This window comes from Chaetura pelagica, unplaced genomic scaffold (assembly GCF_000747805.2).
Source record: "Chaetura pelagica isolate M959 unplaced genomic scaffold, ChaPel_1.0 scaffold150, whole genome shotgun sequence".
Lineage (NCBI taxonomy): Eukaryota > Metazoa > Chordata > Aves > Apodiformes > Apodidae > Chaetura > Chaetura pelagica.
The window spans coordinates 1,848,592-1,862,281 of NW_009952052.1; the positions used below are offsets into that span (position 1 = coordinate 1,848,592).

Sequence of the window (13,690 nt, forward strand, 5' to 3'; positions counted from 1 at the left end):
AAAATGCTGTCCCACGAGCACTGTGTTGGCAGTGTTGTGGGGGTGATGTGCTGGTGCTATGAAGATGGGAACGAACACCTGGGGCAGAAACTTCTGAAGCTGATGCTAGTGTGGAATACTGTGTAGTTTTATGGGCAAAGTTGGCTTAAATTCTTGCCATGCCCTTGCTTTCTTCAGTGTTAGATGTTAATACTGGCCTACTCTTCCAGATGTATCAGTGCAGCTCCAGTTTGTGGATCTGTGTTGTATTTAAATAAGTGAAATGTTGTGGTTTAAATAGAAAGGAAAAAAGCTTACAAAGTAACCTCCAAACTACCTGTGAAGGTTTGGTTTTGGTGATGGTAGGTTTTTCACCTCCCGCAGGAGCCAGCACAATTGCAGAGATGGCTGCTTGTAGGGTGAGTGGAAGCAAGTCTCCAAGGGTAGCAGAGGGAAATACTTTAAAGATTTTGCTGCTGATAATATATAGCGTGCTGTTTGCTCATGGTGCTTGCTGACATCCTTTCTTCTTATAGCATATATGCTGAGCTCTGCTCAGTTTGTTCAAGCTGCCATCACAGTTGTCCATCACTGCTAATCAGTGTCTTCTTTTCTTGACACTTTTCTTCAGAAACTTCTTTTTCTCAGAATTTGTTGATCAGAAAGCACACACAGTACTGTTTTTAATCCAGATAAAGGAAATCAGGTAGTGATTTAATTTTATTTTGGAGTTGTTTTTTTGTGTTTGGGGGATTTTGGGTTTTGGTGTTTTAGTGGCTTTTTTTGGTTGATTTTTTTTTTTTTTTTCTGCTATTAACGGTAGGTCTGATTTGCTCTAGGTTTTCATGGTAGAAAAGGATAGTTTTTTGTGTTTGGGGGATTTTGGGTTTTGATGTTTTAGTGGCTTTTTTTGGTTGATTTTTTTTTTTTTTTCTGCTATTAACTGGTAGGTCTGATTTGCTCTAGGTTTTCATGGTAGAAAAGGATAGAGTATTAAAATGTGGTGCTTGGCAATAGCCAAGCAAACTTAAAGGTTAGATATGTTTCAACTTGGTGCTCTTAGATTTAAAAGCAAGTGGTGAAGAAGCTGCTGGAGGTGCCATGTGAGGTTGCAGAGAAAAGTGTGGCTCTTCCTCACCTGGACAGTGTCAAGATAAACAATGAGAGCTTGAAGTCTTATACCAGACTGACATGTAGGTGTTTGTTTGCTACAATATGTTTTTGAAAAGCTTCAATGCATATTCTGAAATACTTTGCCGTGGCCACGTTAGGTCATTGGTTGCTATGGCAGTCTGCTTAATTGTCCGTCAACCTTACACTTGTGTCATACAACCATAACTAAATTGCACTTTGTACCAGAATAATATAGATTTGACTGCAAAATCAGTGCATGTTTTGTGTGACATGAGAGTTGCAGGGAGGGTTTCAGGAGATCTATGGTCAGAAAAAGCAGAACAAAATAAGAATCTGTGACATTTCTATGGTGGCTCTTGAGTAAAAGCAGTAGACAGAAGTTATGAGAAGATGAAAACAACGGTTTATATTTTCAGAGGTTTCAGATTAGCATTTTTTTTGCAAATCAAAGAATCAAATTTTTATCCTAAATTAATTTGCTATAAGGGTTATCTTGATTTGTTTTGTTAAAATGGTAGGAAACTGGTAGCCAAACCACGAGGAAAAAAAAGTGAAATCAAGGGTTATGTTTTTAAATATTTGTAACTGTAAAACCAGCCTCAAATCAGCTCACTTCATATTAAGTTATTAACATTAAAAAATATATTTGATACAGTACTCCCATATGTTTCTAAAATAATATTTTGGAAGTACCTAAAATAACAATTCTGTGTAAAAGTCCTAGCGCAATCACTGTTTTCCCATGTTGGCCCATCCAGCCTATCACCATAGATTATATTAGCATAGGAACTACCAAGGAAATGGGTTTGTGACCACTGATCCGGGATCAGATTTACTGTCAGATTATCTCCTGATGGGACTTGGATCAGGCAGGCAAACCATCACATTTCTTAAGTTAACAAGAATACACAATATATCATTTGCGCCTCCTTAGTGTCTACTGTGGGAGGAAACACTAACTATTTGGCATGAAGTCTTGCAAAACAAAAGCAGCATGTCAAATCTAAACTCTATTTACTGTCTTGTCAAAGCATGACCTCAGAGCAGATACTGGAAGAGTAACTCAACTCTCTAAATTATGCTGTTTTATTTGCAGAGGACAATATGGAATTATTACCTATTAAAAATAATTTACTCAGCATATACAGATAGATTTATTTTTCATTTCTCTTGAAATAAAAGCTTCTTTTTTTACAGTAAGTTTGCTTGCAGTGGTAGAGGAGTTGCAACAACTTTTTTGGTCATTATTCTAATTCATGAAGTATGGCAGAGTAATGACATTAACAGTTATTGCAGACATTGTAATGCCAGAATCATCCATCCTTGTGAGAATTATTTTTCATTTGACGGTGTTGCTTGGGACATGGAGTTAAGAGATACCACTTTCTTCCTTTGTGTAAGTAGGAAAATGAACTATTTTTTTTTTCTTTAATACACTAAAATAAACCCTTAATATTTTATGAAGAACCTGCTCAGTTGGGAAGAATCACATTATTATAGTAAGCTTCCCTCTCCTGCTTTAATTCATTCTTACCTAGTGCATCCTTCATGTATTCTTGACATTATGAGGTGAATGTATTAAGCTATGCAGTTTGTTCTCTAAGTCAAAATACTACAGCTTGCAATTTGCTTTTAGTTTAATATGCTTTTTAAGTAAAGTTCCAGAAGACTTATAATTAAATATTTTAGAGTAAGCACTTAATTTTTCTTTTTCCCTGGTATTGCTCTTCTGAAAAGATAGATTGATTGCATTAATTAGAAGAATATAAGTAGTTAATTGATTTACAAATGCATTTATAGATATATTATTTCTGCTTTAGTTAGAGAAATTTATTTTTGTCATGATTGTTAAGATAGCTTGATGGTTAGTGGCCAGCTTAACTGCCGATTTACAGTGTCCACTTTTTTGGGTTCTTAGCAGGAGACTGTAGAAGTACTTGCTTAATTTTTCACATTCAGCCAGTGGGGTCAAAGAGGGACAACAGGCTGGCTTAATGTGGTAGCACATATCCTGAACTGCTACTGCTTTTCATCAAAATGCTGAATTTTGCTGGTTCATTTGTGCCAGTTATTTCATACCTTTTTAATAGTAACTTCTAAAATGTGGGATATCTTTTTCTGGGAGGTCTTTGTAAAAGGCAAATAAAACATTTGGTTTAGTTTGCTCATGTTCTGTTTCCTCTTTCTTTGCAAATAACTGTTGAAACTGTTGATTAATTCAGCCTAATGTGGAAGAGGAGAAGAGATCTCAGAGATGATGTAGTGTTTTGTTTAGTGTAAATTGGTAGCTGAAGAGAGAAGACACTGAAGTTAGTGCCCTTACTGGGAGGAAAAATAAAGACATTTGCTAGCATGGGGTCTGTTTTGCAGCTGCTGGCCAGTTGCTGTGGATATACAGCTTCATCCTGCCTATGGGATATTAAATGTTTTAACTAGTCAAGGGGCCATAAAAGGTAAGTGATTATTGTTTTGGAGGGAGAAGGACATATAATTAGGAATACAAGTTTTAAACTGTGCTGCTCACAGAACTTCTAATGTTAAACTTTTTAATGAGGAAACTTAGAACTAATGTGTCATTAGACAAAGACCAAATGCTGGGGTAGACAGGAATAAGCCTGACAAATGTTCAAGATGAATTATTGTATCATATACATGATCTATTAATAGAAAGAAGAAAAGAAATAAATGCAACATATTAATGACTTCCATGCTCAGTGGGAGTAATCTAGTTGACAGCTCAAAGTAGTAAGTATCTTGTTTTTGTCAGTGTGCTGCATAAAAGACCAGATATTGGTACTAAATTTAACGCAAAAAAGTACCAAAATTTGAATGTTAATATTTTTTTAAACTGGTTGTTTATCTAGCCCATTAAAATGTCATAGATAGCTTTGTTGGAAATGGTGAATCAGAACCTGTTAATGGCTGTCAGGGAAGTAATACAGACTTAAAGAGCCAAGCAAGGAGAAAAGTGTAATAGTTGGGTTTTGCCCTGGGCCCACACAATTCAATCATTATTTAACTATATTTAAGTAATTGTAATTATTTACATTTATGTAAATATTTATAGCTGTGAAGCTTTAAAAAGAATGTAATTAATAAATCCTCATATAAAGCAGTCTGTTCTGTTGCTGTTTTCTGAGTTGTGGTCGTGTTGCCTTTCCAAAATTGGGATAATTAATTGATTAAGAGATATCCTAGATATTTCCACTTAAGGATTTTTTTTTTTCTTGTTTTACAACATGATTATTATGCAATCCAAAATTCAATTAGCATTTGTTTTCTACCCCCTCACCTTATTAATTACTGAGAGGCAGAGTTTATTTGTACTGCTGGGAAACTCTAGTCTTCAACCAGAACACTGTGATACTGGGTGGTGCACAGCTGTGAAAGTATTTCAAAGGAGAACAAGAAGGTTATGCTTGATGCAGTAGTCCAGGCTTTCACTGCAGGACATGCAGAGAGAGAGGTGATATGATCAAAATAACAAGCTGGTTCTCTACAGCACCATGCTGAACTAATACATGCAATGAATTATTCTTTTTCAGCCTCACAGTAATTAAAACAAAAGAGGGTATTGACTTGGATGGGTTTTGGCTGTATGGATAGGTAGGACCTATTTCTAGTCACATGCTGGAAAAAAATGGCAGGTTTTGTGCACAGTCTTGCCTAAGTCTGTGAGAACTCAGAGAAAACAGTGAAAAATTATGTCTGGATTTACAGTCAGGTTGTGCTGTTGTGCAAGCTCAGAAAGTAGGTATTTGGAGTAGCTGTGCAGGTCAGGTCAAGAACTCTCTTTTCACTGCATTGAGTTTCAGCTGAAGGCTGTGTCCAAGAAACAGCTAAAATTGGAACTGAAGACAGTTCTCAGGTGGGGTACAAACCTGTGAGTCATTAGTGCAGAGACAGATAAATGGTGGCTGAATTTGTGTTGGCAGGTGCTGGATCTCTGAGCATAAAGGAGAAGAGAACGGGGGGGAAAAGGTCAAGGATGGAGATGTACAAACAACAACTACAGCAACTTAGAAGAAAAGGATTACTTGAAGGCTGTTAAATTAGCAGCTGGAAAATGGGGAAAACAGCATCTTGTTTTATTTTCATTTGTAGGATTCTAAGGCTAGAACAATTTTGGCTATTCAGGATTTTGTGTGTTTTTTCTCTCATTTCAAAAGCTTAATCCTTTGTAAAAAAGAACTAGTATAACACCAGATGTATTGTTAAACAAACTGAACAAATGTCAGTGCCATTTTGATGTGGCATTGTGGTATCAGGATTTTATAGGGACTTTATTGATAATTTGTGGTATCAAAGATGTAATATCACGTATGATGTGCACAAGTGATTTATAATTTTTAAAATTACAAATAATGTATTTTTTTTATGCTCCGCTTTCTGTTTTCTTCTCTTTGAAGCTAAGGAAAAGCTAGTTTAGGTTCACAATTTGCCTGCACAAGCTGTGATAGGTTTTGTGTTTGTATGTTGCTTAAATATATGTATAGAAAGGACACAGGGTTCCTTTGAGAAGGGATAACTAAGCCTTCTCTTCTCTGTGTCTGAAGTTAATCAGATAAAACAGAGACTTTGGTTATTTTTTAGAATTATTTTTTTAAATGCCCTTATTGTTTAGGAATACAGGGGAGATAGACTGATTCTTAACAAACAGTTTTAAGAATATTAGGGGGCATTGATCTACCTGTAATTTTTGCTGTAAGAAATGGTTCTTGGTATTTGGGTTCTCCTCCTTGTCCCCTGAATTTGTCTCCTGAGGAGAAGGGACTGCCAGGAGAATTCCTTCTGACCTGTTCTTGTAAGTTGTCTCCTCACTGGTAGCTGTGTAGGACTGTGTGGGGACATGAGCTGTATTTGATGACTCAGGCCAGAAATCCTCCTACCTCCTCATTGCTACATTGCGGCTGGTGAGCTGAGAGTCTCTGGATATCGGGGGGTTGTGGTGTGGCTGCGCACATACTGGATTTTGAGATTTGGATTTTGGAATTACTTGGTGAAGACAAAGGATAGTTTGGCTGAACATAGCAATGTCAGCTTTGGCAGAGCTTGGGCTTCACAGGAAGTTTTATTTTCTCACTTTATTTTGGAAAAATAGGCGTCAGATTGTTACACTAGCAGAAAGCTGAAAGCTGCATTGCAGGAACTGAGGGCAGATTGGAGAATGCTGGTAGACAATACAAGTGTGATTGTTGGAGAGGACATCATAGGGGCTGTTATTAGGATGCAGGAAAAGAGAATAAATGTACTGAAAAGTTATAGAGATCCTGCTCTTAGTAAAACCTTTTTTTGTTTGTTTGTTTTTTTTTAGTTCAAGCAGTATGTTTTTGACAGCAATAGTGAAGAACTCGAAAGCTTGTTACTTAACGTACTAAAATGGAGTATTTACCAGTGGAGGTAAGACATTCTTTCAATGTACAACAGTTTTGTTTCTTTGCAGTGTCTTGCAGTTCCCAATACAAGTAGGTAGATTAATGGTGCTGTTACACAAGCATTTATCTGAAAACAAATCTTGTTTAGGGGATTTCTGTACACCTTCTGTCTTTTCATTGCACTCACAGAGGCTCTGATGCAGCTGCTGCAAAGTACCACTAAAATAATCGATTTAGAAAAAAACATTTTTTCCCTCTGATGGTCTTTTAAAATCTGATATCCTGTAATCCATTTTGTATTGTGGCCTCTGAAAAGATTACTTTGAATAACTAACAAAGTGGTGAGCTAGTTTGGGGTATGAGGTTTTCCAATGTAAGAAGTTTAATAAAGCCAGAGAAGTGTGAAGGAAGGTAAAGTTCTGGGCCTCACTTTAGGATCAAGAAGCTTTACCTAACATTTTAAGTATTAGAAATGTTCTGTCTCAGTGTTTAAATATTTTTGAAGATTGAAATGTTGTTTTGATTGCAAGTGCTAAGTAGCTTCCAAAGTTATTAAATCCTCTGTTTGTTCTAACCATGTGTATTAGCGTATTCTTCTCATCTATGATTAGATCTTCTGATACATGTTTATATGCTGTATTAACCTTTGTTGCTGATATACAGAGTGTTCCTACTGAAAGATTCTTCTGCTCCTTACAGGCAGACAGAACAAACATGCTATTCAATAGCACAACTTCTGAATGCTAATTATATGCTTTAAAATAAAACACAAAACTCACTAAGTATTAAAATGAGTTGTGGACATTTAATATTATTGAGTTTAGTCAGTGAGTTTTGCTGTAAATTTGAATGGAATCTTTACAAATAAATGCTTCTATGTGAGTTTAACTTTTTTGGTTGGCCTTTGTGTGATTAGTGTACAAAAATTAAAGACATCGTCATAGTCCATCTTTGAATTTCTCCTTTAAAATATTTAATCATTGCTTAACACTTTCTATTAAATAGTTCAAATAACACTTTTCCTTTGTAATGAGATGGAATACTGACCAAAAAATAGTGATTTGTTTTTGTCAGCCCAGAGCAGTGAATGCTTCCCTTCACTCAGGTTAAGGTGCTGTTGGAACAAGCTGATGCTTTGCAAAGAAAAAGCCAAAGGTCCGCTGGTAGACTGCAGTCCCAGGTACCTGTGGTGATATGCAATGTTGCTGTCTGGATGCACTGTTTTGTGAAATGTAACTCAGTATTTCTTGTTGGGCCCTGTGTTTGGTCTGCAGGGCTTAGGCAATTTTTAGTGGGCTGGCTGCAGATGCTAAGTCAGTTTGACAGAGGAGGCAGGGAGTGGCCTCAGCTAGAACCATGTTAGACAATAGAAATACCACAAGTTCACTGGACAGTCCTTTGGCAGCAGCACAATACATGGCTCTCAGAGCATTTTTTTGTTGAATTTAGAAATTCAAACTTGTCTAATTGGCTTAGTTCTGGATTGTTCTGATTTTCCCTGCTGCGACTTGAGAGGTCCTGAAGCATTTGGGAGTGACTGTTTGGCCCAGCAACTCCTTCAGAAACAGTTTTCCCTTCTCTTAGTGGAGGCAAACTATTCAGGGACATAGACAGTGCCTATCGTTGTGCTGGGTAGTCAGAGACATACGGTGTCTTCCTCCCTTGAAAATGTAGTTTCATAAAATGCAAGCTGCATGAATGTACTCCATGGCATCCTTTATGTGTTCTTTTGCTTTTACTTGAGTGTTTTAAAGTGGGCTCCATTCTAAGCCATTGGACAGTTTCAGATGATTCTGTGATCACTGCTCAGTGGCAGATCAGGTTGCATCTGCAGAAGATTCACTTGGATTGTGGTAGGTGGTGCACATGTAGTATATGGTAATCCCAGAAAATTAGACTGCAGATCTTGTTTCTAGTTGTAAAGACCACTGAGGGTGTCCTTACATAATCCTATAGACATAGCAGTGGAAGAGAGCATTTTTGCAAAGCGCTGTTGGTTATTGATGCTGCACACTGTAGCAAAACTTGTGTCATCATTCAATTAATCTGTTGAAGTCAGTTGATTGAAATTTGAATGAAAGCAGGATTTTTAAACAAACTGGCTTAATTGCATCATCTAGATGCTGTAGTTTTGATCTTTGTGGCAAAGGCCCTTTATCTGAGTTATTCATATTGTTGTAACTCAGCCTCAGAAGCAAAATCCCTCTTTCCATGTCCCGTTACTTCAGTAACATGCTGTTTCTGTGTTTTTGTAAAGTGCATGTGGAGTCCTTGCATTAGCTGTTAAACCAAGGTCTTAAGTTCTTGTTTATAGTTAAAGATCTAGACCTGTGCTGTAGTGCTTGAAGCCTTCCAGCTCCTCTAGGGTGAGTACAGAAAGGTAAATCTTATCTTGAGTCATATACCAAGATAATTTAGTTGATAGGCTAAAGGTAACCCCTAAAGGTGACTTTGCTTTCACGTGACTGGTACCTGTGTGGAAACAACTCTTTTTTTGCCAGCTACTCTGTTTCAGTCTCAGTAACACTGCGTGCTGCTTCGCAAACACCCAAGTGCATGTTCAAAATTTTAGAAACAAAAAACCCCCCATAATCCATTCAGTCTTCAGCCAAACAACCTTTTTTTATTTACTGATTCTGCATTAGACCCAGAAGATGGACTGATGTGCATAAAGGACAGTGTTTTAGGTTTTTTGGTTTGTTTATTCCTCAAACCAGACAGCATTTGGAGGAACCGGGAAGTGTTGAAGACACTGTTTGCAGAAAATGTAATCTATTTTATTAATCCAATTGATACTGTTGAAGGCGAAGCAGCAGAACTCAATAAAAGTCAGTAAGATTTTAGTTTAAATATCAGCAGGCAGGTGTAAATTAGCAGGAAGGTGCCAGTCTGTGGCTGCAGAGAAGACAGCGAGAACTAACACTTTGCTACTAAGAAAGATTGACTAAAAATGGGCATGTTGCCCTCCTAAACTCCTGTCTTCTGTCTAGAAAACATCTATAGCCCTACACGGCCTGATCAAGCACTTTCTCTGCACTACTTGGTCACACTATAATTCAGCTGTCCCTGTCCTTATGTCAGAGTTGGGGCACTGATGCCTGTATGCACAGTCATTCTGCTGCAACAAGGACTGGAAGCAAACCATGCTCTTTTTCTCCTAGTTGGCAGTATTTTTCCCTCCTCTTCAGCCAAGTACCAGAGCAGAGCTGCAGTATGTAGTTATCAGTAAGTGCCGGGATTGTATTATGCTGATGGTGTGTTGTGGTACTTCTCTGATAACAGTTGATTCCTTCACGGCAGAGACAGAAGTTATTGTGGGCAGGATTTGGTACATCCTATATTCTTGTTTACCTCAGGGCATGTGTATTTAAGGAAGCTGTGCAAAATGGTGTGTAGCATTGCCCTTTTTAAGGACCAGATAGGTGTTGTCTCCAGCTTGTGTTCTAAAAAGTGTTTTCTGTTTGTTTTCAGTAACTAAGGTGCTGACAGATTTTGACTTCTTCATCCTCTTAAACATGAGTGAAGTTCAGGCTATGGTAGAATTCTCCGTGGAGCTCCACAAATTCTTCAATGTGGATTTGTTTCAAAGAGGGTAGGTAGTGTGTTCTTTTAAACTTTGCTGTGGTGCATGACTGCTGTTGAAAAGACCTTAATATTGGTACTGTCATATAGCATTGCTTCATGTACTGATTTTTTTAAAAGAAATTATTCCTTATTGGAAAGGCATATACTTTCTAGGAATTAAAATTAAATACTCAAATAATTTGGCCTAAAACTTAAGTTGTAATAAAACTATTTTTTGTCTAATTGGATAAGAGGGGTGCTCTGTAGATTTGGAGGGTAGATTATATTCTTATCCAGGCTGTAACCCTTTCATATCTTAATTTCTGTAATCCCCTTTGTTTGAAATATGATATGTGTTTCTCTTCAATCTTTTAAAAATGTTGCTGCCTCAATTAATTTGTTCATTTATCAGTTTGGCAGTGGACAACTCACTGGCTTCTCTCTTCACACTGGGCTGTGCTTCCAGAGTTACAACAGACTCAATACTTCTGCATTAGACTCTCTTGCCTTCTCTTACTCCACCTGGTCTCTCTAGAAGACTTTTTCACATTCCTTTAATTTGATAATACCTGATTATCCCTAGATTACTTTCTAAGGTCCTCCTTTCCCATGGCTATGTAGGAAATAATACTTTGTATCTTATTTTCAAGTTATTAATGATTATTGGTCATCTAGCGTTGTGGTATGCTGCCTTTCTCTCACTCTAACAGACTATGGTAAAAAACACGTCAGTGCTGTAGTTATTATATTTGTTTTAGATAAATCTGGTTGAGCCTGTGTTAGTTTTTGCAGAGAGGAAATAATATGTATCAGTGTTGATTTATAATAGCTCCTTTTTCCAAAACAATGTTGAATGATTATCCATATAAAAATTTTGGCAATAAGAAAATATATTAATGCTTTTAATCTTGTCATAATTTAAGGCAGGTGGGGGTGGGTATTGCTTTCAGTAGGGTTCGATGTTTTTGTTTTTGACAGGGTGAGTTGATGAAGGTGAAGTAACAGGAAAATTTCATTGCTTTGGGATGCATGTCATTTGTCCACCTTGTATTAACCCTCTGAGGTGGATATTTTAGGGAGGAGTGATACAAAAAAAAAAGGTAGGATTGGGAAATAGCTCAGGAGAAAGAGGCTTAAAATACCGTTATAAAACATATCTTGGCTGGTTAGCCTGTATCTTTGCTATGTCCCTGTTACTTTTTATCAATATTTTATTAAAACTAGCTTTTCTCTAAATTTGACCTGAAGCTGGTACTGACAGAAATGATTACCCATTATACCTGCTACTATTTGCAGTCAAAGTATATGCAGCAAACAGTCTATGTCCCCTTTTTAGTGAAAATTGTAATCTTTCTCTTCACTGGAAGAGGAGGATTAAGGAGGGCTTAAGAGGTCTAGGAGAACACTGAGAATATTCTAATTACTTCCACAAAAAAGCACAGTCTGTTGAACTGTGACCTTTTTTAATCTCTGAAGTTGATGGGGAAGGAGAGGGTAGAATATGTCAGCCTGAAGAGAAGGAAGTCTTTTGATTGTCTTAACCTTACAATTGGAATGATTCCTCAGAAAGGTATTTGAGAAGCAAAGCACAGCAATATAATTACCAGTGCTCTACTTGGAATGTTTCTTTTTAGCTTGATCTTTAAAAAGCAGTAAATTCACAGGACAAGTTCAGAGGGGTGGAATACTGACATAAGAAGAAAAGAGACACAGGTACATTCTACCTCTCTGGTTTCAAGCTGGACCTTTAACTCTTGGAAGTTCCCTTAAAACGCAGTGTTGGGAAGGAGAGGGAGCTTCTCAAATAATTCTGAAGACTGAGTAATATGACTCTTGGAATAATTTATATACATTTTCTTAAATTCTAGTATTTTTCTAGAGAGCTGTCTTTGTATATATTTGAGAATGGATGTAATATTTACGTTGCCAGAGCAGCTCTTGGATGGTGGACTGAATCAGCAGAAAAAGAAATCTTTTGTTTTGTTTTTAGCCTCTTATTTTTGAGCTACCACTGTATTTAGCGTGATAGCTCTCAGCAGAAGTCAAATACAGAGTTGATTGTATTCTAGGTTTGTTTGGGTTTGTGTGCATTCAAGCCTACTTCAGTTTAGCATGCCTGTTTCAAGGTGTTAGAAGCATAATGACCTTCTGAACTGTGCAAAATAAAGTGTCAGCTATTGCAAGTAATCACATCAAGCTGATTAAGTTCCTTCTTAAAACTTAGTGGATTTTTATCCAAACTACTTGGCTGGAGAGTGAGTCCAGATTCTCACTCTCTTGATTATTAGAGATGTCATAATTTCCAGCCTTAGTGTCAAATACTTTACTGAAATCAAGTTAAACCACATCTACTGCACTTTCATAATCTGTCCTCCTGGTTACATCCTCATAGAGTGCTGTCATGTTGGTCAATTTTCTTTATTTTTAGGTAACTGTTACTATTCAAAACAGAAGAGAGGTACACAGAGCAGACATTTCATTCTAATACGTGACATGTCTGTATGTCTGACTCCCTGCTTCTCAGCTAGTTCAAGAAAGGTTGTTCCTATGTCTGTGGTGAGTCTGGTGGTTAGCTTCTTCTGAAAGTTGCACTGTAGCTGTAAGTCACAGAGGTGTACAGTATAATTACAGTTAACCAGTGTTCTTATCTGGTACAACTTTTTCATTATACTTACTTGTAACTCTGTGCCACTTGTTTGAAACTCAACTTGCTGCAGGTAGCATGATTTTCCTTTTTGTACTAGTGGGATGAGATGATGGAAACTTTTGTCCGAACAGTGATTGATATGGGTATTATGTGACAAAATGAATACAAGAAATGTAATCATTTGTCACCTGTGAGACTAATGATCTGAGATAGTGAGGCTTCAGGCTATTTTGTCATCTTAGTTTATACAAGCTCCAGTTAGATTTGGGCTCCGTAGCCCTGAAGTTAAAAAACAAAGGGAAACATAGCTTAAGTGAGCTCTGGAATGCAGAAGTCAAGAATGGGTTGAGTAGAAAACTGGTTGGATGATTTGGCTCTAAGAGTTGTCAGTGTTGCAAAGTCCAGCTTGCAGCTGATAGCTAATGGTATCCCTCATGGATTGATTCTGGGTTAGTACAGTGCCCTCTCAGCAAGTTTTTGAATGATAACAGATTGCAGGGAATGGTTAGATTCCCTGGAAAACAGAGCTGCTCTTTGGAGGGGACTATCCGAACTGAAGAAATGGACTGATAGTAGTCTCATCAAGTTAAAGGCAAATGCAAAATGTTCCAGATGGAGTTGAATAACCCCAGGCTGAGGGCCGGCTGGCTAGAAAACGACCTGGGAGTCCTGGTGCACAGTGAGTTAAACATGAGCCAGCAGGGTGTTAGAAGGCAGCCAAATGTATAGGAAGCTGTAGTAGCCAGTGTAGCAGCAGGCATCCTTATGGAAAGCAAGGTCTGCATCCTTCCTCTGTTATGCTTCCTGTCTTCAACCAGTAGTTCAGCACTGCTGTTAGGCTGTATTTCCCACTTACTCAGTTTCCAAAGCAGGACACTTGTCTTTCCATTATGATTTTTCTCATTGAAAAATCTGCAAATAGATGCCTAATACATTTTTATTTCTTGAAAAAAAAATAAAATAGTCTCATATACTTGAGAGCTATTAATAT

At 37.4% G+C, this 13,690-nt stretch overlaps 1 protein-coding gene across 3 annotated transcripts in view; it reads left to right on the forward strand.

The window, feature by feature from the left end:
- The first annotated feature begins 10,003 nt into the window (after positions 1-10,003).
- The window catches only part of FAM135A (family with sequence similarity 135, member A), a 65,527-nt gene continuing 61,840 nt past the window's right edge, over positions 10,004-13,690 (forward strand). For all 3 annotated transcript variants that reach the window (XM_010003297.1, XM_010003289.1, XM_010003304.1), the window contains exon 1: positions 10,004-10,080. In XM_010003297.1, the coding sequence (XP_010001599.1) occupies positions 10,004-10,080 (77 nt within the window). The remainder of the gene's footprint in view (positions 10,081-13,690) is intronic.